The 25,062-nt window shown below is 43.3% G+C and overlaps 1 protein-coding gene across 1 annotated transcript in view; it reads left to right on the top strand.

Annotated features, from left to right (window-relative positions):
* The window catches only part of FBN3 (fibrillin 3), a 113,531-nt gene that overhangs the window by 5,938 nt on the left and 82,531 nt on the right, over positions 1–25,062 (top strand). The window contains 4 exon segments of the mRNA XM_042794583.1: positions 13,231–13,313; positions 15,548–15,646; positions 20,647–20,742; positions 22,762–22,857. Of these exon segments, the coding sequence (XP_042650517.1) occupies positions 13,231–13,313; positions 15,548–15,646; positions 20,647–20,742; positions 22,762–22,857 (374 nt within the window).

Here is a 25,062-nt window from a genome sequence, read left to right as displayed (position 1 = left end):
CTAAACACACATCTGAAGCTTTAAACATGTTTATCTGTGGTGTCTATTTTAATAGTTTATGGCATAATTTCAAATATTTGCTTTGGCATTTGCTTTCAAAGACCTACAACTTTAGTTTTCAGAGAGATAGACTAATTTCTATCCAACTTTCAACTGAAACATCTTTGGTTCTGAGACTTTCTTTGGTTCTGAGGCTTGCATGAAAGGAATTTAAACAGAACTAGAATTAAAACACAGCAAAGTTTAGCTGCGTCACATGGGCCTGAACTGGCAGCTTTCCTGGTGAGCCCTGGACCACCACCCCCAGCCACTGTCCTGAACCTCTGGTTTCTGTGAGAATGTTCAAAAGTTTGTACATTGGTTCTGAATGGAAGGAAATGACAAACAGACTTTGAGGATTTGCTGGCTAGATCTGATGATGAAGCAGTGCAGTCCTAACTTCTTCATCTTCTCCTCCGTGCAAACCTTCTGCTCAGGGCTTCTGGACTGTTTGTAACCTGGTCTTATTTGTTCCAGGAAATTATTTGTTTTCCCAACACAAGTTAATAAGTGTTTTTTATAGAAGGTCTCACTACGCTTGAGACCTTCTATTGTGCCAGATCTTAAAATTGTAAAATCCTTTTACAATGTTAACAAGCCATTCATAGATCACTTTGTCCATGGTAGAAATGTTTTTGTGCCCAAAATGGATTATGACAGACCGATACATTAGAGGACTCAAAGGACAGTAACCTGTCTTGACAGACTAGATCTGGCTTTTGCTCTACCATTTATTCTTGTATGTGCCTCCTATTTTCTTGGATGGGTGGAACCATGGATTCCCTCCATCTCTAAATTGTGTTATATCTCAGTTTCGAAAAGAAAATAGAATTACACTGGAACTGCACAGAAGACTGTGACCCAAATGTCTTTATATGGAAACTTTTACCAATTCTGGAAGAATCAAATACCCAGACATATTTGGTGCTCCTTCCTTCATTTTCTCAAATATCTTCTACTCCTGCACATAGCACAAATAACTTCCTGTGATTTTCCCAGGAAAGTCTCGAGTAAGCCCAAGTAGCACAGGATATCTGCTCTCTTTTGGTGGCAAGTTACTTTGTGTGAAGTCTTAGTCGATACTAATAGAAATACATAGAATCATTTAATATCACAGAGCTCATTTCTCAGTGAGAAACTGCTCTCTAGTAACTCCAATGTGACCAACACAAGCTCTCCTCGCTGTCCTCTGGAGCGAACTGGCTGTGCATGAGGACAGTTGTAAATGTTCTGTTGATAAAAGAGGCTTTAGCAATGCAGAAGGAAAGATTGTATATGTTTCTGATGGAAACATATTTATTTGGAGCTCTGCTCCCATCCCAGTCTCATTTAATAAAGGGAAAAGCATGAAATAAATGCAAAGCATGAAATAAATGCAAAATTAAACAAGTCTGTTATTCATCGATACTTTAAAAAATAACAATTAATAAAGTAATGTGGAGCAATAAATCACAGCCAAAGCCATGATTTAATCTGTCCTTAAACTCATTAAAGCAGAGACAATTTAAAATGACCATCTCCTGAAAGGAACAGCACTGACAAATCCATTTATGAGGCAGGATTTGAATGGGATTATTAGTTTAATGAACTATTGAACAGTTTCCAAGAGCAAGAATGTGTTTAACAAAGGGGAAAGAAAAGATGATTAGTCTGCAGCCAGCTGAGCTGTTTGCTGGCAGTATGATTTCCTGTAAGTTCATGGCTGCCTGTTTTTTCAAGTAAGAATAAAGGCTCAGCTATAGCCTGACTTTAAACACAACTAATTATGTCAAGCCCATTAATCATGAAACGGTCACTGCAATTGAGAAGATGGATGAAGAGAAGATGTTTGGGGAGGCATTTGTCATACCTCTTCCATTGCTCTGACTTACACAAAAAGCCAGAGAGGTGTCTAAATTAATTGTGGGGAATGGGGAATATGAGGAGTTTCCAAGCTGATCTCCTATAGATTTTTGACGCCTTCTTATTTTCCAACTTGACACTGGGGAATGGAGAGGAAAGGCACATTTGCAACTGCAAAACACCAGCAGAGGAGATGTTGCTGGGATGTAGATAAGCTCTCCATCCATCACACTATACTTGGCAGCTCAGATGCTGTGGAGGGGGAAAGCCACAGGCTGTGATTTTGGGCCACATGACACCAAATTAAACTGGAGCTGACACTAGCACAATGTTTAATGTCAAGGGGAGATTGGACATAGCAGAGATGAGCTTCACCACTTTTGCAGTTTACTGTGAGATGTGCACAGAGAGCAGATTTCCAGCAGCCTTTTAATCCCACTCCATCCCTGAAGTTGCAGTTCCACAAGCAATTTAGTACAGGAATTACAAAAGGTTTCTTTGGACCAGCAGCGATTGTAATTTTCTGCACTCTCGCATTAGGTTTATTGGAAACATGTGCCTTTAAAAAGAACTGATGCCCAAAACACAACCAGCACTGTCAGATGTTTCATGATTCAGGCCCTGATTCTGCCTCTGCCAAGTTCAAGCACAACATTTTAGCTGACATCGTTGAAAGGAATAAGCCCTAAGTGGGAGTCCACAAATCTTTTCTGCAGTGTTACCATCTCTGCTGCTACTGTAAATCTAGTGAGAGGTATTGATTTCCTCAGTGTTCCAGAGTGAAGTCCTTTAAATGCAGAAGTTCAGCTTTCATTCCTTATAAAAAATGGACTTATTGACCTCAAAGTTGTAGAAAACTTGCTTCAAAATGACATCCTGTTTAGAATAAGAGGTAGTGTGCTACTAAGAGGCAGTGGAAACTAAAATGTCCAATTTCTTAATTTAAACCTATAGTTTAAGCAACCAGACTCTGTCCTACTGATTGTGTGGGTTGTTTGCAAAAAAGAGACGGTAACTATGGTGATTTAAATACTTAAAGCAGATTTGTGGGGTATGTCACTAACTACACCAACTGAAACTACAAGCACGTGTAGCCAAAGAGTAACAACAGCACTCCAGTACTTACTAAAACTTGTTGTCTGAAATGGACTGTGCTGCTTGTGGTTGCCCACGTGTCATTGCAGTTGGACCAGATGATTGTTGTAGGTCCCTTCCAACTGAAATACTCGATTCCATTCCATCCCATTCTAAATACTGGTTTTCTTACAAGACGGTGAAATGCGTGTTCCTGCGTGCACAGAGGATGCTCCGTCTGCAAGGAGGCAGCTTTGGGGCATCTCCACTTAGAAATGATGAGGATGAACACAGCAGGGAAGAGCACGGTCAAACTCTAGTAAAGTTTTCTTGCCTTGCCCCACCGCATTCCTGCCGTGGGCCCAGCGTGGGTCTCCGTGCCCCAAGGCTTGCTAAAGCTGAGCTTAAAGTGAGCATACATCACTTCAGTAAAGGTGCAACTGGAGCATCTGTCACTGTGATCCAGTCACCTCCTGAGCAAGTTTTGGCTGCTTCCAGGTACACATATGTAAAGGTTTACATCAATGTAAACCTCGATATTTATTCAGAGATTGAACAACAGAAGGAACAAAATTAAGGCAGCGGCTGGAAACTTCTGATTTAAGACCCCTGTTCCTAAATTTTCCTTGTATCTTGATTTATATTGTGAAATGGTTGATCTTGAACTTCTGGCCTAGGCTGGTTTCTCGTGTTACTGGCAGGAAAATGAAGGCAAGTATTGTCGTGGCAAAAATATTATCTGGTGTGGAAGTTAATAGGTTATATGGGTTTTGTGTGGAAGGTTTAAGAACTGTATTTGAAGTTTTGATTATTCCAGGATTTAAGGGAAAGAAAAAAGATGGAATAGTTGGTAATGCTGCTTTCCAAATTAAAGTGTTAACCAGTTCCCGGAAATCAGTTACATTTTTAGTCTTTTTCAAAGGAAAGCCTTCTCTATGCTAATTTGCTGATATATAGGATTAAATTTAAATGTGTACATATAAGGGAAGATTTTCCCTATTATCATTTATACAAAATGTGAGAAGATCTGAATAAAGGGGAAAAAAAAATATTGACAAAGGAAAGGTATATAACAAAAGATTTTATAGACGTCCTTTGCTAAAAAGAAATTGTAAGCATTATTGGGCTTGAATTTGGCATTATCTTAAGGAGATGGAATCCAAAACCTATATAGTCTTTGTAAGACTTTCCTTGCATTTTGCTTCATTCCTTTCATGAAACTGAATAATAATCTTGCATATTTAAAAAATTATTTCCATCTCTCTCTCATTTTTTTAAAATTTTCCCTGTAAATTTCAGCTAAAATCCAGGTGTCTACCCTGGAGTTGGCTTTGCATGGCTTGGGTCACCTAAAGCTGTTGGTGTAAGCATAGAGATTTATTTTGGTATGATCTAGTCACCTTGGTGGCAGCCAGGAAACCTTCAGCTTGGCTTTCCCTCTATGTGTGACCGGAGTCCACGTGTGCAAGGGGTCCTAGGGGGCCTCTGCCTGAGCACAGGGAGGAGTTTTGAGCTGGGGTTGCAATTTTGTACTGGGAATCCAGAGGTCCCTGATGGGATTTCCCTTCATTGTACTCTCTTGCTCCACCACCTTGCTGATGACCTTACTGACAGCTGCATCTCAGCAGGAGAAGGAAAGGGGGCTGAGATACAGAGTTCTGTAATCTTTCAAGACTGCATCTCTCTATTTGAGATGGCCAGTCCCCAAGGCACCCAAAGCTGCCCTGTGCTCTGAATTAAACGATGGTAGGAAATTCAACCCTGGGCACAGAGACAGGAGAAGTACCATCAAATGTTAAAGCCCTTAAAGGCTTTAACATAAACATAAAGGCCCATTTAATGCTGTTTCAATTTCAATACAAGAGAATTTAGTATGTATTAGAAGTAGAAATGTAATAACCATCTGGAAAAAATAATTTAATTTCTCCCCATTTTCTAATAATATAAAAATGAAAACAGTAAACACCTGAGTAACTTTGTTTGAAACTATATAATTGCTCAGTTAAAAGGCATGTATTTTGATATCATGCATTTTCCTGGTTAATTAAAGAAAGTGCTAAATTAGGTATTGAGGCTATCTTTAGTTTCAGACCATCCATTCTGTAGGAAAAAATAACTAAAGCATAAAAGAGTTAAAAATAACTGCTTAAGTGAAGGCTTCCTTTCTATTTAAAATAACCAGAAAAAATAGTCTCTGCTCACTTAAACCAATCTTTCTTGTCTAGAGCCCCTCCTCTTCCCAGACCTCCCCGTTTCCTTAAGGAGAGCTGCAGTGGAGGATCAACAGCCGAATTTAAACACATGAAAGGCTCAGTGTGCTTTGAACATCTTATGTCAAAGTCTTCTGAGTCCCAGCTACTCAGTCTGAGCTCAAGCAGAGATCAGGTCAGCATTGCTGGGCAGCAGAGGTGAGAGATGCTCAGTGATGCTACCAGGGTTTGCTCAGGAGGGAGCTGTGCACCAGTTCACACCACCTTTGTCCCTGGGGATGGAGGGAGGGGTGCTCCGAGGGCCAGGGAAACTAAAGAGTCTCCAGCAGGAATGTGAGAGAGACCGTAAGTGGCTTTGGTGAGATCGGAGGAAAATGTTTCTGTTGCCGCAGATGTATTGCTGAGTATTACAGGTATTGCTGAGAGCCTTAGGAAAGCGACCCATAGCTCGGCTCAGCAAACGACTTCAGGATGTGCTGAATTCTGAATACTTCTCTGCTTGCAATATTACCCAGCACAATAGCTGTTGGCAGTTTTAAGGTGTGTGGCTTCTACTGGTGGTAACAGAAAGTTAGCATTTCTGCACCTTTAGACCCAAATTCTCAGAACTGGAAATAATTGAAATCACTGAGACTTGAACTCATTTGTAAAAGCTAAACAGATGCAGGTCTGCTTTGCAGAACAAGGGGATGATGTTTCAGGTGGGAGAAATTAAGCACCTCCTTTGCAGGACAGAGTCAATATCCTTACATTAAAGCGGGGTTGCCAGGGTTGGAACAGCTGGCTTCTCCAGCGGTATTGCTCTACTTTCTCGTTTGCAAATTACTTCTCAAACTGTATACATTGCTCGAACACATATAGGCCTAGGGAAGTAAGCAGTGAACATACAGATAGCTCAGTCCTGGGCTCATAAAACTGATAAATCACTGAAATAAATACTTGCAGTACATTTGAGGGATCTGGTAAGTCAAGAATGAGGAGGACACAAATATGCTTCTCCTTAGGCCAAGGATCCAAAAGTCAGCATTGTTTCAAACCTGTTCTCACGCCGTGACACAATCCCAAATTGCTCTGGGTGGGGAGATGCATTACCAAAAACCACCATCACATTTGGCAGTAATTATTGTCCCCCTGGTAATCTCCACTGAGGCCAAGGGTGACTGATGCCTGCAATGGTGTCCCCCAGTTATTGTGAGAGATGATCCCTGGGGCCCAGCAAAGAGTCAGGCTAAGATCAAAACCAAAAAGAATCTTGCATTATAGGAAAAAATTCCAGCTCAAATGGAGAGGTGGGCTCATTGTCCCTGGAAAAGCCACGTGCTTGAATCATATAAGACTAGAGAATGTAATGGTGATACTCATACACATTCATTTTATTTGACTCTTTGCACAGGCATGAATTTCATGATAAGAGGAGGGCTGTGGAGGGTAGTGGTGTAAAAACTTCTATGTCTCCTCCCTAAAATAGCTCTTCTGTGGATAGCAGACAGCCTTCCATTTCACAGTATGAAATCAGAAATTCTCACTAGCCTGGCATTTTCATTTTCACTTTCACTTACATTTTCATTTTCACTGAGTTGATGAATTTACAGCAAAGGGTAACTCTGAATGGCTTGGGGAAATCTAGAGCAGTATTTGGGCCAATGGCCATTCCTAAAGCTGAACAAGTAGAATTGCATTGAGAATTGGCTAAATCTGTTGCTGGATGGTTCCATTTCCCCATAAATATTTCTAAGCTGAAACTTAAAGACAGAAAAAAGCTGAAAATAAGGTAAGGGACAGGGAAGGTAATGACTATAAGCATTCCAAGGCTTTTTCATTTGTCCCATATAAATTGTCAGAATTGCTGCACCCCAAACTGGATGTGTTTGCAGAGAAGAGGGATTTTCATGTCTCTCGGGGTACTCAGAGAATACAGAGAGATAAGAACAGAATAAAAATCGAGAAGATTGGGCAAGCTTAATGGAATCTCAAAATTAGGAGATTGTGCTCAAGCAGAAGAGGGAGAAATACGTCCCTTGGACCTGCTGGCCATGCTTCTCCTAATCCAGCCCAGGATGTGGTCTGCTACTGTTGTGGATTTCTCCTATGATGAATCTGTTCCACCTATTTTGAGGACCAGTATCACAGAAGAAGTCTCTTACCTCTTGATCATTAGGTTTGGGGCTGCGTAGTTAAACTGTGGTGCTTCTCCTCCCAAAATCACCGGTGTTGATCCCCTGTGCTGGTGGGAAAGTTGCTGCTCACCCTTTCATAAAACACTGGGCTTCAGCCCTACTACTAGCCTGCACAGTTGTACTTTGGCAGGGCAGGAAGGTGGTTTTTAGTGAGTGTTTTGTTTGAAACACTTAGAGAAAAAGGAATTTGTTCTTGGTCACTTGCCTGAATTACATCTGGGGCCTGGTAAAAGTGCAAGCCATACTTTTATTAACAAAGTCTTAGTTTACAAAAACAAAGCAGTATGAATTTCTGAGAGCACCTACTCTGTAATCTTGACTTGTTCTCATCAGGAGAGCAGAGAAGACCTGAAAGTGATGTAAAGCTCTGGCATCTCTGCCCTTACCAAGAGGCTCAAACTGGTCCAAAGAACAATTGCTCAGTGCAGCCGGACCCTCTTAGCTCGGACTCCTTTTCCTGTTGAACAGAGAATATCTTGAAAAATAATGCTCAGGAGAGTAGTCACAGCACTGAGGACCTCCTTTCACCCAGCAGGAGGAAGTTTTAGGTTATATAAAGGTGGGAAATAAGGAATGTCTGTGATAAATAAGGAAAAGGGTCCCCCTGCTCAGGCAGCAGATGCCCAGTCCAAGGTTCTCCAGGCAGACACGAAGAAGGCAATGAGGTGGGAGAAGCGCTTGCTGGCCCACTGAGCATGCACCAAAGCAGGCTAGTTCTAGGTTCACAGTTCAGGGAATCTCAGTCACTGGACAAGGGTCTCCACTTGGTGCAAGGAGCAGGAAATTGGCCCAGATTAATGAACTATAGTAAATTCTTCCTGAATTAATATATTGAATCCCCCTGGATGAGGCCAGCGAGAAGGAGAGCATGTGAGCAGCCAGGGGAGCAATCTCTGTGCAAGACCAGAGCAGCTCTGAGAGTCACCATAGCCCTGGCAAGCCACCAATTTTAATTCACTTCTGTCTTCCTCTAGTTTAAGGAATGGAAATACCACTTCTGAAGGCCAGTGACAACAGAGGCACACTGATTACTCGAGACAGGGGAGGCAAATCTTGGGTTGCTGTTCCTGCTGCCTGAAAAGCACACACTACACGTAGCCAAAGGTTCAGTAGCTGTAGGTCTTGCTGGATGGCAGAAGTGCTCCTTGCAGGACACTGCAATTATTACACAAACCAGCCCATTAGTGACTGTGCAGAACTTTCTGAAGAAGGTTTGGATAGTTCATTCTAGCTGGGTAGTCTTTCTCCCATGGCTGGAGGAGTAGACAAAGACCTGTGTGCATGGTATGTGTTGAGGACATAGCTGTGGGTGAGTGGGAAGCTCAGGGTGACTTGACTTAGGTTTTGGCTAGCATCTGAGTTTGCAAAGCATTCTCAGCCTAAACTTCTCACACTGTGCTGTCTGCCCTCTCCTACCTTTAACAATGAGTACAATTCTGCTGGGGTCACACCAGGCATCTGACAATAACTGGCAGGACCGAGTCCTTTTCGGCCGCTTGCTCAGCTCGTAGGCAACAATTCGGTGCTCTAGGCTGTCTTTCCCAGGCTGCTAACAGGAACAGGCTGCTGCAGCAACAGCCAGATGCCGCTTGTGTTCTGTCCCCACAGGCGGGCTGACACTCTGAGCCTGTGGGCAGTCTTGTGGTATGGATTGTCTCCCAGTCCTTGCTCATGCCTCCAACCCCATTGTGGATTTGGGAGAAAGATTTCTCTTGCTAACAGCCATGCATTTTCACATCAGATGGCCACAGCTCTGCTCTGTTCCAGTGTTTTTCTTCTTGGCATCTCCCAATTCCCACACAGAGCCACTGCCACCAGGCATTGAAATTCATGCTTATTTTGTCCCTGCATATCTCTATAATCCTATTCTTTATTTAAAGTGGGCAAAGAAGACGCTATGGCCAGCATTGCTTTTCCCTCTGTCCTTTCTTAGCATCACTCTTTTGGTTATATTGACTTTCATTTAAACAATTCTCTTTAGTAGCTGAACTCTTTCAGCCTTTTCCTAGGCTGCACAGAAGGTGATAAGGGAAGATCTGCCTCATATTGGCAGGTCTATTTTTGCATCAGCTGAACCATGGGGGTGGACTGGCAGTGCAGTCCTTTGCCAGAAAGCATTGCTGGAAAGGACTGGCACAAACGTGTCAGCTCCTATCTCCATGGCTCTAACACCCAAAGGAAATTCATGCAGGCGTTAGCACCATCTCAGCAGTACAACCACGTCCAGGACTGCATCATGTCTGGGTAAGACCCCTTTGCTATCGTTGGCTGACAAGGAGGCAAAGCTGAGAGTGAATAAGGTAAAAAAAACCCTCTTGATTTTTAATTGAGGATTGATTGTTATGAAATTTCTTGGTGGTTCTGAAATGTCCGTGGATTTTGATTATCAGTAATAATCAGAATGTTGTGGGCAAGGGTATTGAATTGAAATGGTTTTTCCGCTAACCTTGACATTCCCATTCTTTGGAACTCCTCATGACAAACTATGGCTGTGGTTTTCTAATAACGACTAAATGACTTGCCTTTTATCCACACCTTCTTGCTGATGAGAACATGGGTTTCCAGCTTGTATTTCCTAGGACTGAGAAAACCGCTATTAATTTTTAAAAGCAATTTTGTCACAACTTTGCTGAAGATGTTATTTTTTCTTACAAAACAGCATTCGCCTTATTGAGTTCTTGCTTTGGAATCTAATTTCGTTCTCTCTCTAGGTCATTTCTGTGACACCATTAACTTCAACCCATTCAAAATGGACTCTCCCCTATGTTGTGTTTTGAAACTCTGCTAATTTTTAGCATATGCTTATAAAGGTTCAGTTTTGGAGGAACAATTGTGATCTTGCAGTTTAGCCTCCTGTGTAACAGAGAGCCCAGGACCTCTCCCAAGATCCCTGCACAGAGCTTGATGAAATCCGTGGCTGACTGTCTTTTAGAAAGAGGTGGTACTTGCCACCATAGTTAAAAATATGCACTTCATTATCAATTTCATTCAGCTTCCACTTTCTTCTGTCTTAGTCTATGGGATTGGTGCCAGATACCTTTTCCTTCAATGATTTTGACAAAAAAAAAAAAAACACCTCATCGCCTTTTGCCTGATAAAATGGCTATTTAATATCCTTTAATCTTCAACAAGGCTTGAAGTAGCCTGAGGCTGGGGTGTACTAAGGTCAGTGGCAACTTTCCCTCATAGCTGTTCATGTCCATGTGTTGAAACCAGCAAACAGATTCAGGTGGGAGTCAAACTGCAATATTTGATGCCTGGCTATGAGTTGTCTGGGCTGCCTACACATTGCATGGAGAGTCCTATATCAAAAAAAGATCATCCATCCTGCATGCTGGGAGCCTGAGGGCTGAAACTTAGGCTTTACAGAACCTCCATCTGCTCAGAGTGAACTTATCTTCCCAGTTAATGCCAACCACAGACATATGTCTACTTCTAACTGGAGATTTACACTTGAGTATCAGTGGCAGCACCTAGCTAGCTTTGTGTTTTATCCAACCTAATGCAATCAGGAACTGCAACCCAAGATGTTCTCCCATTTGCAGGGAACCTTAATCCATACCAACAGAATCAGCTCTGCATTCAGGGTCTCTTTATAACTTCTAAGCACAGGAGAAGCAACAGCTGCTCAGGCTTTTGAAAAAACTAGGTCCTTTTGAAATCAAAATACAGATTTACTCTCTACCTCCAACCATAGCACCAAATTATTTTATCAGAGTCCTTGATTTTATGTTTTCGGGGCTGGTGAAGGAGGCTCCGTGTAGCACTGGGCAAAAACAGGTCACAGGGAAAAATAGTTGCCACAGCTACACAGGTCATCATGTGCTCTGGGAAAGTGAGAATTGGGAAGGGGAGCAGCACCCTTCATTGCACAGAAAGTCACCCAGCATGGGCTGTGCAGCTCAGGGATCTTCTAGTCACCGTGAAGAGTAGAAGCTAAGATTGCTTTTACATGGGAACATCATTGCTCAGTTGAGGGTTCCTCAGAGTTTGCTCTCAGTCCAGCTCAGTGTTTTTGTCATTAATGCAAACGCTGCCCGGTTCCTTTTTCCATGGGAAAGCATTCTACTTCTGCTTTGGAAAGGTACACCTGCAGCACGTCTGCTGCACGTCTGCGCTGTATGTCTGCACGTGTGCTGCACTTGCGCTGTGTCCCTGGTTTGTCTGCTCTGTTTGCTGGGTGTGCTCTGCATGGCTTCAGTGTGACCGCTGTTCATACACCGTGTTCCTGCCACAACTGAAATTAGTTACAGTGAACACAGAATCGTGGAATCGCAGCATGGTTGAGGTTGGAAGGGACCTCTGGGGATCATTTGGTCCAACCACCTTGCTCAAGCAGGGCCACGTAGAGCTGGTTGCCCAGGGCCATGTCCAGAAAGCTTTTGAATATCTCCAAGGATGGAGACTCCATAACCTCTCTGGGCAACCTGTTGTTCCTGATGTTCAGATGGAACCTCCTGTGTTTCAGAAACATCCCAAATTTCATAGCAGAAAATTCAAAATCCGATTCATTCACGTAATCCCATCCTGTCTGTGCAATGATGATGATGCTAGTTACGAACACCAGCCCCAGGCAGACTGATGAAGTGGTTGATGTAAAAACTAATTAAAATTAGAATGAGGATTACAGAAATTTTTGACAATAGATCCTAGCAAACTAATCTGATATTCTCCTTCTCTTATCAAACAGAAAATTAAAGGGTGATGTAACAACCTACACAGCTCTACTGGGCAAAGCAACTTTTTTAACAAATGGGTTTTCAATCCAGCAAGCAAAGATATAACAAGATCCAATGGCTGAAAGGAGAAACTAGATAGATTCAGACCCTGAAATAAAGCATAGCATTTTAACAGTGGGGATTGTTACTTACTAGAAAATCTCCAAAGTGTATACTCTTTCATTGGTGATTTTAGTTCAAATTCTTATGCTTTTCTAAAAGATGTGATCCTTCAGAAAACCCCCAAGAAGAAGTTGGAGGATTACTGGCCAAGGTCCAGGCAAGGTCTAAACTCTCTGTCTACACTTAATCTCTTACTGCCTTTACCCATCTGTCTGATCCTGTGTTAGAGCCCCAGCACCTCTGCAAGGGGCTTGGTTCTCATGACTCCACACTTAACAAAGTCAGAAGAATATGAACATTACCTAGGTTTGTGGTTTTGATGTTTTCTTTTGAGAATTTTTCTCGGGAAGTCTGTTGGTTCATGTATGGATGTGTAGCATGGCACAACATGGTGTAAATGCTGTGATGAGGTATAGGCTCGGGTCGGGTTTCCTGCTGTCTTTGCTATGTGATGTTGATTAAACCATCCAACAAACAAAGGAAGACAAAGAAAACCACGGGCAGCCTGTCTGATGGACAGGCTGGAGTGTGCAGAAGTTAATTGCAGAAAGGAAGAGCAGGACTTTGTCCACCTTATACATAAACAGCACTGCTAAGTTATGGTCACAAGGGAGGAGATGTCCTCCCCCTGTTCAGGTCATCAAGACATTCGCTTGCATGTGGTCTCTAGGGTCCTCTGGTATCTAGGTCTGTCTCTTCTCACACGGAAATGCAGGTCCCCAGCTGGCTATGTCTCACCTTGTGGGTATGGTCCCATGCCAAGGCTTCTCATCGGGGTAGACCTGGCTGTGCCTCAGTTCCTCACTCTTCCATATAGTCCTAAGAGGATCACTGTGAGATCAGAGCCCCAGAGCACAGGGAGGTCAGAAGTCAGTTATTAAAATAACGTATGGTGGCTTGTTCAAACTCACAGTGAAGGAATGAAGTTTGGCAGAGAAATGTCACACAAGAAGCTATTCAACCGCTCTCCTACAGCGATGATACATGCTGAATTTATCCAATGGCATTGCACAGAAACAGAGGAAAAAAATTGTTTTTAATTTTCAGACCCAATGTCTGTGGCTCGAGGTTCCATTCCTACTGCTGCCCTGGCTGGAAAACGCTGCCTGGAGGGAACCAGTGCATTGTCCGTGAGTATCCATTTTCCTGTTAAGGGCACCAAGGGAGCTAACTGCCATGTGGGAAGGAATGCATATCTCTCCCTTCAGCAGATGGCAGAACATTTCATAATCTGCTGGGACAGGAGCAGCGATTGCTGGGAGTTCTCATCTCTGCTAGGCTTGATTAAAGCAGGGTGGTTGCAATTGGTCCCATTTAGTGCACAGCTTTTATCTTCTGCCAAATTTCCACCATGTTCCTTGTTGCTTGACAGTTTGTGTGCCTGCTTTAGAAGATTAGCCTCAAAGAAAATGTATTGGTGACTCCTGAGAAAGTTATTTGGAGGTGCCTGTTTAGATTAAATAATTTAAGTAGTTGTTAGAACGGCAGCTGGATGCTGACATTGCAAACATGATGCCATGAGACATTGTCTACAAGCAGGAATCTGCATCTTTCTTTGAGTGGCCATCCAAAGCAGGATGCTTATTTAGATAAATCACACCTCTGTTTTGGCAGGTAGCTTTCCGATTTGAAGTAGAGCATTAGTGGACTCTCAAGTGCTGACACACACCTATAAAATCCATTAAGGGGCTGATGTTTTGCATTTCTGTAGTTTAAAGGCATGATTTATAGGAAGATGAGGAGCCTGACCTTTGGAGGATGCTCCCATGGGAAGTGAAAGTCGGCTCAGGAGTAAATAAGTGAGATTCTCATTGGAGACTGTTGGGGTAATTGTATCTGAATCTGGTCATGCTTCATACTGAAACACAGTAAATACACAGTGTTCTGAAGATATTAACCCTAATCTGGACATACAAAATAGCAGGTAGCACTGTGGGATGCTTGTATCTCCCAGTATTTTAGCTTTCTGCATAAATCCCCTGCATTAGAGCACACTTGGAATCGTATGTGAATGCTCTTTTTCAAAACTTCCTAAAAATAAGTGACAGTGGGAGGTTTCCAGTTGAGGAAAACAGGAGGTTCCTCTAGTGGGATCTCCCCCATAGTACAGGTCACATATTTCAGAAGTAATTCTACCTTCAGAGTCAAAACCTCAGACATCTTGGAGAGAAATGCCTTGTGCTTCCTAATATAGAGCTGTCTGGGACCTCAAATGAACAAAACTGAGCCCAGAGCTGCAAATATTCTCCTCTCAAAGGAAATGGTGTCTGTTGTAGTATGAGTGATGGGGCCACTTGATGTGTCCTTGAACACAACAAGTAAGCAGTCCCAGAGTACGGCATTTTACTCACTCAGAAAAGAAGGGCAATAAAGAGGCATGATGTCTCAAGAGTTAAATGCATCCAACTTCACCCCAGGTGATGGTAAGTCATGGAGTTCCGCGCCCTCTCCTTTCCCCATGAGAAGAGACAGGCAAACTCACAAAATCCTCCTCCTCATCCCTTGGACAGCGGATGCCCCACCAAGGATACAAAGCCTGAGTTTAATGCTGGCTGCAGCGAAGGGTTAAGGAATTCACAGCCAAATAGCTGCTCAGTGGCATGTGGGGTTAGCGACATTCAGGGTTGTCTGCTGACTTTTCTCATAACTGTAAAACATGCCATCTGGGCTGGAGGTCCTCGGGGGACTGTGTGTTGTAATTTTATTTATAAAACACACAGAGATGAGATACTTTCATGGGGCTCTAATAAAATCTGTGCTTACACAGGTGGAACAATACTGCCAGCTATGCTCTTGGCTCCCATGGCACAGGAAGGGGAAGAGATTAGCAGGGGTCCCAGGCAAGAAAGGATGGGGATTGATAGGAAGGCATCCTGCTGATGCATCTCTGGCTGACTCAGGCTCAGCCCCTCATTGAACAGGAGATGCATCTCAGTAATAGCCAGTTTCCTCAATGCCAGACCATGGACTGCAAAATGCTTCATGGAAACACAAAGATTTTAAGGAAAAGAACAGCCTGGCTCAGTGTGAATGTCACTTGTCTCTGCTGACAGCATTTTTAGGAAGCAGAAGTAGGGAAATGTGCCTTCCCCATGTTCTGCTGCTGAAAAAGCAATGTGGCAGCAGGACCAGCCACACTCTGTGATAAAAGGAAGATGTCTCCAGGAACTCCCTGTGAACAAGTGGGTCTTTCCTGCTTTGCTGTCCCCATGCCAGAGTCCTCAAGAGGTGCCCCAGCTTCCTCCTCAGGTTATTATTCTTAAAAGAGATGAATTCACACCCTTTTGGCAGCCAAGACCACATCTGCAATCAAGTTCACAGACTAGCACATTGTGCTAATCACTGTGTCCTTCTCTTCCTCCAGCAATTTGCAGGAATTCTTGTGGTGATGGATTTTGTTCACGGCCAAACATGTGTACGTGCTCCAATGGACAACTTTCTCCTAACTGTGGCTCAGCTGGAGGTAAGAGAACATTGGTGGTGATTCTCCTCCCTCTGGAGTAGTTATGTGCTCTCTTAAAAATTTCCCAGTCACAATGAAAGGAAATCCCTGAAATATTTTGTGTTTTGGCAGCCAGGTTCTAATCTGAATTGGGCAATAGCCATGAAACCTTTCATTTCTTGTGGCACTTTTGCTAAGGGTTCTTACTGCCCCTGATACCTGGAGAAAACTGGCAACCTGCTTGCAATTTCTGCTACTTTGGTATGAGAAATCCTACAGGATGCAGCTCAGAAACCACATCTCACAGCAGCAAATAGCAACACTACTGCCAAAGAGTCCGTCTACCCCTGGCTGTTCTTTGAAGTGGAATCAAATCTGTCACTGCTTTTCTTAACCAAATAAATATTTATTTTCCAATGGAAAAATTATTAAGCTTTTCTTAGGCTGTGATTTGGATGTCAGGGAGAATTGCCCAGCATTTTTAGCAAACTGCAGTTACACGATGAGGTTGCACAATGGCAGAGCTGGAAAGGCAAAAACTGCATTGCTACTTTTTCTGCTTTGTTCTCCCATCTCAGACCTTCAGGACAAAAATCTGAAAAGCTCTGGGAAGAGGATTGCATGGCTGAGGTTTCTGAAAAACAGTCTGTGGAGGACTCAGCAGCGTGACAGTCACATATCCAGAAAGCAATTCCCATACCCCTCTGGTAATCCCTGCAGGACGTATTCAAGACCAGATCTTGCTTGCAACCACTCCGTTACCCTGCAGCACATGGCTCTGCATAGAAAATGCTCCTCTTACTTGAGCCTAAAACCTGATAGCTAATGGTCTTGAGTACTTTCTGAAAGGGAATTATTGCTCCTCTGTGGCCCCTTTTCCACTAGGTTGTGTTGCTGGAAAGGACCTGGGAGTTCTGGTAGACACCAGACTGGATATGAGTCAATAGTCATTGGGGCTGTGAGTAAAGCCAGGAACACCCTGGGCTAGATTAAGGGAATCACGGTGAAAAAGTCAAAGGAAGGTATGATCCCCTCTGCTTGTGGGTAGCGAGGCTGTGGCGGGTTTTGGGCTGCCAGTTCAGGTGGGATGTGGGGAAAATGAAAATGGATCAGCAGCGGTCTACAAAATGGTTGGGACTGGAGCTCGTGTTCTGAGAGGAGAAGCTGGTGGAGCTGGCCTGATTTAGCCTAAGAAGCATCAAAGAGGGATCTGATCCCAGCCTGTAACTGGAAGTGGAGCTACAAGGCGGAGGAGCCAAACCCCTCTCGGTAGGGGCAGGCGATGTAACAGAGGTCAATAGCCAGAAGTTGCCACTTGGGGTCTTCAAGCTTGGGATCTTCAGGCACGAAGATCTCCCTGCACTGGAGGGTGGTGCAGTGCTGGGACGGATAACCAGCACTGGGGGGGATCACCCTGCCTGTGGGGTGCGAAGATTTAGCTAGACAAAGTCATGGCCAGCCTGATCTGTGGGGAGGCTAGATGGAGATGTCCAGCAAGCCCTTTCGCCTGTGCTCCTGTAAGCCAGCACAGAGACCCACCTGGGTCAGCACAGGCTACGCACGAGCCAACGGGTCTGCCCAAAAGGGCTTCGGTTGTTTCTAAAGCCAGTAGCAGTGTGTAAGCGGGGGCTGGCCTGCACTCCTGATCTCCAAATGTGGGCAGTGATACTGGGTCACCGTTTGTACCTGACTGTGTAAGCAGTCCACTCATACGTGACAGTGCTGCTCAAAAACACCAGTCAAAGAAACAAACCTGCAAGCGAAGGAAGAGAGCTGTGGCACAGTGTTGTTTTAAGAAGGCTAATTTTGCTAGTGCCCTATGTAAAATGCAGGAATTAATGGGATTTTATGGAGTCTTTTGAGATCTCAGATGGCCATTGGTAGAGACAACCCAGAAATTTATTTTCCATTATCGCCCATCTGCATGCAAACTATTGTTAATAAAGTAACTTGCAGGCATCTGATTGAAGGCCAGAGAACTAGCCCCCTCAAACCTCAAAACCACATTCAGGGTGTGACTCAAAGAAGGAAATTCCCAGAATCTGATTCCAAAGTGCCACGTTGTGCTACAGCCCTGCAGATGTCCCCAGCAAGTGCTCAGCACCAGAGCCTGTGTGCGCACTGCTCCACAGACCTTCCCCGTGCTTTGCTGAGAGGAAGATGCTGGAGACACAAAAGCTTCTGGAGTGAGGGTCCATATGTTAGCAATCACGGAGGAATGCAAGGAATGCTGTAAGCAGTATATACATTTGGGCACAGACCTGGCATTCCCCAGAGCCTGGGGTGGATTTCAGCATGTGCTCAAGGGGGGTAGGTTCCTCTGCAGGGGCTTCATCAAATCTGGCATTCATTGTGGGGATGTTTGGATCTGCATTTATCATGTATGCTTCAGGGAGGTAAAGCAGACAAATTGTGCATTCCAGAGGCAATAAAAGCCACTCTGCCTCTCTCTGTCATAACAAAAAGCTTTGTTTCAGTAAAGATATTTTAGGAGTAATTTGCAAGTGACTGTTTAGATAGTAGTAGTCTGTAAGCAGACAGAAAACCTGCCTGCAAACTCCACTACCGATGGCTGGCAGAACAGCTGCAGCCACTGATCCTTTAAAATAAGTTGTAGAACTAATCCAATCCAATCATGGCAAAAGTTAACTAGGGTGAGCTGTCATTCTCTTTTTCCTAGAACTTTGGTCTTTGCTACCCTGGAAAATCCTGACAAAGCGTAACAGGCCTTTAAATTCTTGGTTGAAAGATATTCTTCTACACTCCAAATCTGCGGGGGGGTTCTAACAGTGCCAGCCTTGGTGATAAGTGAGATGATGACGGGACCTCAGGGCTTTTCGGATCATGGCAGAAGTAAGAAATGAGACCTGCTTTGTGCAGGTCCAAGAATAGTCTTTGCCAATTATTTGGAGAGTTTCTGGATGAGCATCAGGGCTCTTCTTATGTCCACACCCTGAACTCCCCAAATTCTTCAACTTCACTAAACCTTACCCCTTGCTGAATGCACTGAATGCCAGGCTCAGGATGCTGTGTAGGGCAGAGCTCTGACAGATGGACAGCTCTGACACACAGACACTTCCTAGCTACCTCTGTCTCTGGGCAGCCCTCCCAGATTTTCTGTATGTAATTGCTTTCCCAGGGCTGATTAATTGTAGTGAGGGTGTAGGGTAAGCACGTGCTGGAAACAGTGCCTTTTCCCAGAGAGACTGGTCTCATGTCTGACAATCTCGGCAATGCTTTGAAGCCTCAAGCTTAGTTTCCTTAATGATTAAGCTTTCATCTAATTCTGGCCTGATCTCTGGCCATAGAGCAATAGGAAGGATAGTAGACATCATGACTAATTCAAACCACACTAGCAATGCATGGATTAAATGTACGGCACATGTGCCGAGCATTTTGAATGCAAAGCTCTGAGACTTCCCATTCCACTCCTCCTTCCTTTCAGGCTTCCTACGAACAAGGCGTCAACCATATAATTATCCCTATTGGACACTTCTGAGTCCTACTACCTTTTGGACAGACATTTCACTTGCACTGGCCCCAACTCTTCCCTGCTTGGGACTGATGTTGGATGCACGGAGAAGACACAAGCCACAGCTGAGCATCCATTCACATATGCACTCTCCAACCCCACCTTCTTAAAGCTGCCAAGTCACGGCCCCTCCTATCCCTGGCAGACATGAACTGTGGTGTACATGCTGAAAAACAGTTTTCGCATAACTTGCTGTAACCTCAGGCACTTGCAGTTTGAGCTGTCACATCTTACAAAGGAAGAATGTATTGTTCCAGGCGCTTCAGTAAAGAATAAAAGCTGTTTGACCTGTATTTGTAACTCAGTGTTTAGCAGTAACCCCCCCCCTTTTTGGGCTCTTCTACTTTAATACCACATTCCTTAAACACTGAATAGTGATGAAACAGTTAAAGCCAATACTGGCTTTGTGTCTACATCAGTATAAGCCTTCCCGACTCTTATTTATTGCTATTGTTTTCCTACAGTGCATTAGTCACATTCAGTGTGTCATGATCTAGTGTGAAAACTGAAGTCTAACATAGAAAGAAAAATAGATGATACGTGCTTTTCTTTTCAGATTTCTTTAAAAAATCCTCTTGTATTAAATGAATCTCACCATTAAGGCCACTTGGTAATTGTAAAAGGAAGAGAAATATCTTTAAAGTTGATGGTTTCCCTTCACCAAAGAAAATCTATTCCCTCAAATATCTCATAGGTCTTTTAATATGAAGGCATTTTAAAGGTTAAACAGCCCAGAATGTGAAAAGCGTGCTTTTAAAATGAAACAATAATCCAAGAGAATAATAAAAAGGGTATGAAAATATTTGAAAAGTGTAGTATCCTAAAAGAAAGAATTGTTTAGCATGGCAGAGCTATCAAAGAAAGGGAGATATCAGGAGATACGCCCTTACTCACAGCCACATGAGCTATGGCAGGACATCCTGTGGAAAGGACAAAGCTGCAGATGTTTAATCGGGGTAGATTTTTTAATGGAGTAAAATGATGAGTGTCTTTGGTTTCTGTGGAATGAAGCCTATTTATATTACTCTAAAAACTGTTTGCCATAAGAGAACAATGATACTTTACCCTGTACGAGATGGACTTGAAGAATTACATCCCTTAAATTGCTTCTAGTTTCACACTGCCCATCATGCTCACGGCTTTCCCTTATCTGAACAGCTCAATACTACCAGGTACAGCAACAATAAAAACGTCTTACGTTTAGGGAACAAAGAACAGACTATAGTATCTAATTTTGTAAGCAGCTCCAGGGTAATTATACTTCAGTAAAAGTGCAAGCCTTTAACTGTGCCATGGGCCCATATCCTACCATGGGAAGTCAGCGGTCTCTCCATTTGACTTGAAGGAACTGGACACTTAACATCACCCTTAGATTCTGCACAGAGACTGGAAGGTTTCGAGCATCCATGACATGTGAGGTGTTCACCTCCCGCCACAGACAATTTGTTTGTTGCATCGTCGTGTAATATTTCCCTGCTTTTCTCCACAGTCCAAACCTGCAATGTGAGATGCATGAATGGTGGGAGCTGCAACGAGGAGTCCTGCCTCTGCCAGAAGGGTTATACTGGAACCTACTGTGGGCAGCGTAAGTACCTGCCAGCCCCGCTGTGAGCGCGGCGAGAGGAAGGGCAAAGCTGTGCTCCTGCCACCTCAGGGCTGGAGAGGTCACCTGGCACATACTGGTGTGCTCTTTGGTGGCATCACTGAAGTCTCCTCTCCATTGGAGTCTCAGCCTGCTTTCCTTAAGGGGTATAGATATATATGTACCTATATTAGACAGAATTTTGCTGTAAATATATATATATAAAAATATATATACAAATATATGTGTGTATTATATATAATTTCTCTGTAAATAGTTTTAGATAAACAGCATGTTCTCTGGGAATGAGTCCATTTTAGCTCAAATTAAATCTTCTTTCAATTAGAAGAAGAAAAACAAAAATCCCAAACAAACCGACATTTTTTCATTATAAATTACACCTGATTACATTTGGGGGGGTTTCAATTTTTAGTTCTGTTTATTTGACAACACTGACTTTCTACAGGGAAACCTCAATATAGCAATTGAAAGAAAATTTTCAATGTTTTATGAGTTGGTTTTCTATTTTGTCAAAGCACCTATACCTTTCATCGGGAGAAATTTAATTTTTCCCCCTGGTTTCCCATGAAAGATATTTGGCAATTTTGAATCATTGCTCATGTACACTGTAGAATTAACAACCAAACAACTTAAGTGCCATCTTTAAGAAGTATCTAGTAAGCAAGTATGCAAATTTCAAATCCCTGTATCGATGTGAGAATCACTAGACTTCTCAGTGAAGCCTATGAGAATTTTTCTAAAGATGGGCAAAACACCATATTTCCCCTAAACTTATCCTCAGCTATGACTGATTCATTTTTGCTGAAACTTTCCAAAAAGTTCAACTAAATGCAGACACACCATATGGAAAATTTCATTCTGAACAGCTAAAGCTTGGGAAAATTATAAGTAACAGCAACCTGGGGCTTTATAATGGAACGCGCTAGGCAACCTTAATTATGTGCTGCTACCAGCTCCACCTATAATATCCTCAGTAGAGTTTTCATAACGGTTCAGATATTGGCAAGACATCACTGACAGGGTGGGGAACAATGGAGAGTCCCGCTGGCAGCGTCCCAGCAGAGCAGATTTCGGCTTCCTCGGCTCTGCGATGGGTGTAGCCTGTGCAGGCTGGGAAATGCAGCGGTGCCTGGCCTCGCTGCAGCTCAGCGCTTGGCGCTGGACCAGGGCGGGCCACACCGAAGCATCGGCCAAGGTCGCTGTGGACCTCACCTTTCATGAGGTTCTATTCTTCTCGTCTTCAAGGCGCCGGTGGTGTTGGGCAACAGTAGCTCCGAGTGAAGCTCTGTACAGGAACTTTAGAAAGTGTCATAACACTGCCCCTCTCATTAGTCATTACAGCTGCTGAGACTTTAATAGGTCAGTGGCATCTATCACAACCGGCAATTGCTCTATGTCATGTGCAGGAGTGCTCCTACATCCTGTTCAGTTAACTTAGTCTCAGCCCAGAACCTAATCAGCAATCTATTTCTTTGACTTCAGTCCTAGACTACTGACTGCAGGTTTGTTTTTTTTTTTTTTTTAAGGGTAGCAGGTCTAATTTTAAGTCAATGAATACTTGTGTGCTGATCAGACTAGTTCTTCTTTGCTTTGGGTGCATGGGATTAAATGGCAAACAAGTTTCCTCTCCTCACATTTCACTGTTGTCATATGTTAAACATTTGCTTTTATGCAGTTTCTCATTTGTATCAGTTCATCTTGACCTTGACATTTAAATCCCAATGCTGACCTGAATGAACTGAGATTCCAGAGCGCAGGAAATCCTCTCAAGTGAAATAAGAGTTTATAGCCTTTTCATAAATGGGTTCATTCATAAACAGGAACTAATTTTCCAGGAAAAAATATCAGACTTTTCTCTGTATGTTCACTATGTGGGGGAGACTCCTGATGGGTAAACAACACGAAGTAGTTGATATTCCAAGTCCTGCCAGCACCACACGTCTCACACTGTGATGTCACTAAGAGCAAAAATCACTGATTTCTCTTTCTATTTCAAAATAGCTGTCTGTGAAAATGGATGTCAGAATGGAGGTCGATGCATTGGGCCAAACCGTTGCGCTTGTGTCTATGGATTTACCGGTCCCCAGTGTGAGAGAGGTAAGGAACACATTTTCATATTATCCATAACAGAGCATAGGATCAGGATTTGTATATTTAAGTATGTGTGTTAACAATACTCTATTTTATGTGTATTTTTGCTCAATTCCTCTGCCTGGTGATACAGCCTGTAATTGCAACCTCTTGCCCAAAGCACTCCCTGAGATCCCTGGTTATTACATGTTCAGGTTGTGAAGTGCCTACTGGCTGTTCAGTGTCTCTGGATCCTCTTTTCCACATGTGGCCCCTTGTAGCTGTTTGATAAACATCAATAACCCCCCGTGCTGCGTACAAAAAAGTGTATTTTTCTCTTGGGCATTTTCCTGTTTCTTGTCTTGATAACCTAGGAGTGGCTTAGAAATGCCAGGAAGCCCCTTATCACAGGATCCTCATGAAGGGAAGGTGACGCCATCAGTCCCTTTCTAAACAATAAGAGAGGAGGCAAAAGAAATGTAAGCCAAAGTTTTCAAACATGCCAGTGTGATGGGTTGACCCCAGCCAGCAGCCAAACACCCATCCGACACCTCTTTTCACCCCTCTCTCCCCCGGGCTGGGTAGAAGATAGAAGGCAGTCGGAAAGACTCATGGATGGAGAGCAAAAGCTCCATCCCAGTCAGACCCAATACAACCAGCTAATTTTTGGTGCACAGATGGAGTTACCCTGAGCTGGACCTGCAGGACTCCCAGCGTTCACTGATCCTGCTCAGCACTGCAAGTACGACTCACTGCAGCTCCTGCAGAGGAGTGATGTCCCAGGAGTTAGGGACCACACGCAGCTAGGGACCACGTGCAAAATGCTGGTTTGCTCGCACAGCAACTCCGTCAGACATGGGTAGGCAGCAGTTCAGGCGAGCACTCAGCTCCCCTATCAGAAAGTCTATTTCTGCAGCCTCCTGCCTCTCTCACTATATAGAATAAAATTCCTGCAGCAACTCGGTTTATTGCATGAATTTTACCTGTCCTGTGTGTTTCAGAAGACAGTTACTTTTGGGTGAAGGATGTCAATATCAAATACCATCTAAAATTAAAACTAATGATGCCACCAATGCTAACAGCTGATAATTTTCAAATGAACATGGACCCGAAACCCCAAAAGTCAATATTCCAACCTTTGAAAAATTATTTATATGGTTAGTACTATATTTACTTGAAAAGCGTTGAAAATTATGACCAGAACTTAAGGTTTTCCATGAAAGAACCTTATTTTAGTAAAAATGTTTCAAAGGGAAACGTAAGCCAACTCTGGTTTATTGTAAACTTCACACAGTTCGATGCCAGCTGCTCATCCAGTATGAACTGAAACAGCTCCAGTAAGAACCACAGTTTTCACCAGCTAAGAATATGGCTCTTGGTGACATGTGGCTTTGCTGTATTTAATTCAGCCACCATGCACTGTGTGGCTAGATCAGATTTACATTTGGGCAGTGTGGGTATGATTGAGGTTTTGGCTGAGACGTGAAATTTTTCCCTTTCCTGTTGGCTTAGATGGACATCTCATGACACTGCTCTGATATGATTTTTGGCAAGGGTCAGAGTGGCACAGAGCAGAAATGAAACTGAAACATGAAGCCAATGGGCAAGCTCCCAGGATTAAGATCAAAGCACCCTGGAAATATTCTGCTTTTCTAGCCTCTCACTTTCCCGAGATCAGGCTAATTCTGTTTAACTCCAAGTCCAAGGATTGGACTGTTCTTGCCTTTAATGTTTTTTTTCCAAGTTGGGGATTCTTGGCAACATGATTTAGAGGGTGAGATAGGAATAACAGTTGGTTTCCGGTAGCCCAGGCATCAGTCAGCGCTGCTTGAACAGTGGCCAGCAGAAATACACAGAACTCAACATAGTTTGCAATGTTCCCTGGGTCGCAAAAGTATCTAGTGAACCTAATGGTGCAGGTGCCCCATAAAAGGCCTCTGCTGTGGTTTGAGCCTCACATTTATTGGATGCAGAGAAGGGAAAGCTCTTTAAAAGTCTCCACATACATCTGCTGAAGTAACCTTTCATTGTTCCAGTCTCCTCCTTTGTACTCTCCTGCAAACACAGGTATCAGTTGAGCACTGCAGTTATATATTCTTTAAGCCCTCTCCTTGCCTTTTTCTAACATACACACACACACACACACACATGAACATGCAGATATGCTTCGCTTTAGTTATGGAAAGGTATTATGATAACAGCTTTTCTCTTTTGGAGGCTCTACCTTGCAAG

This window comes from Tyto alba, unplaced genomic scaffold (assembly GCF_018691265.1).
Source record: "Tyto alba isolate M040663 unplaced genomic scaffold, T.alba_DEE_v4.0 Super-Scaffold_20000042, whole genome shotgun sequence".
NCBI lineage: Eukaryota > Metazoa > Chordata > Aves > Strigiformes > Tytonidae > Tyto > Tyto alba.
Note: the sequence above shows the minus strand (reverse complement) of the source record. Positions and strands in the feature narration are given on the sequence as shown.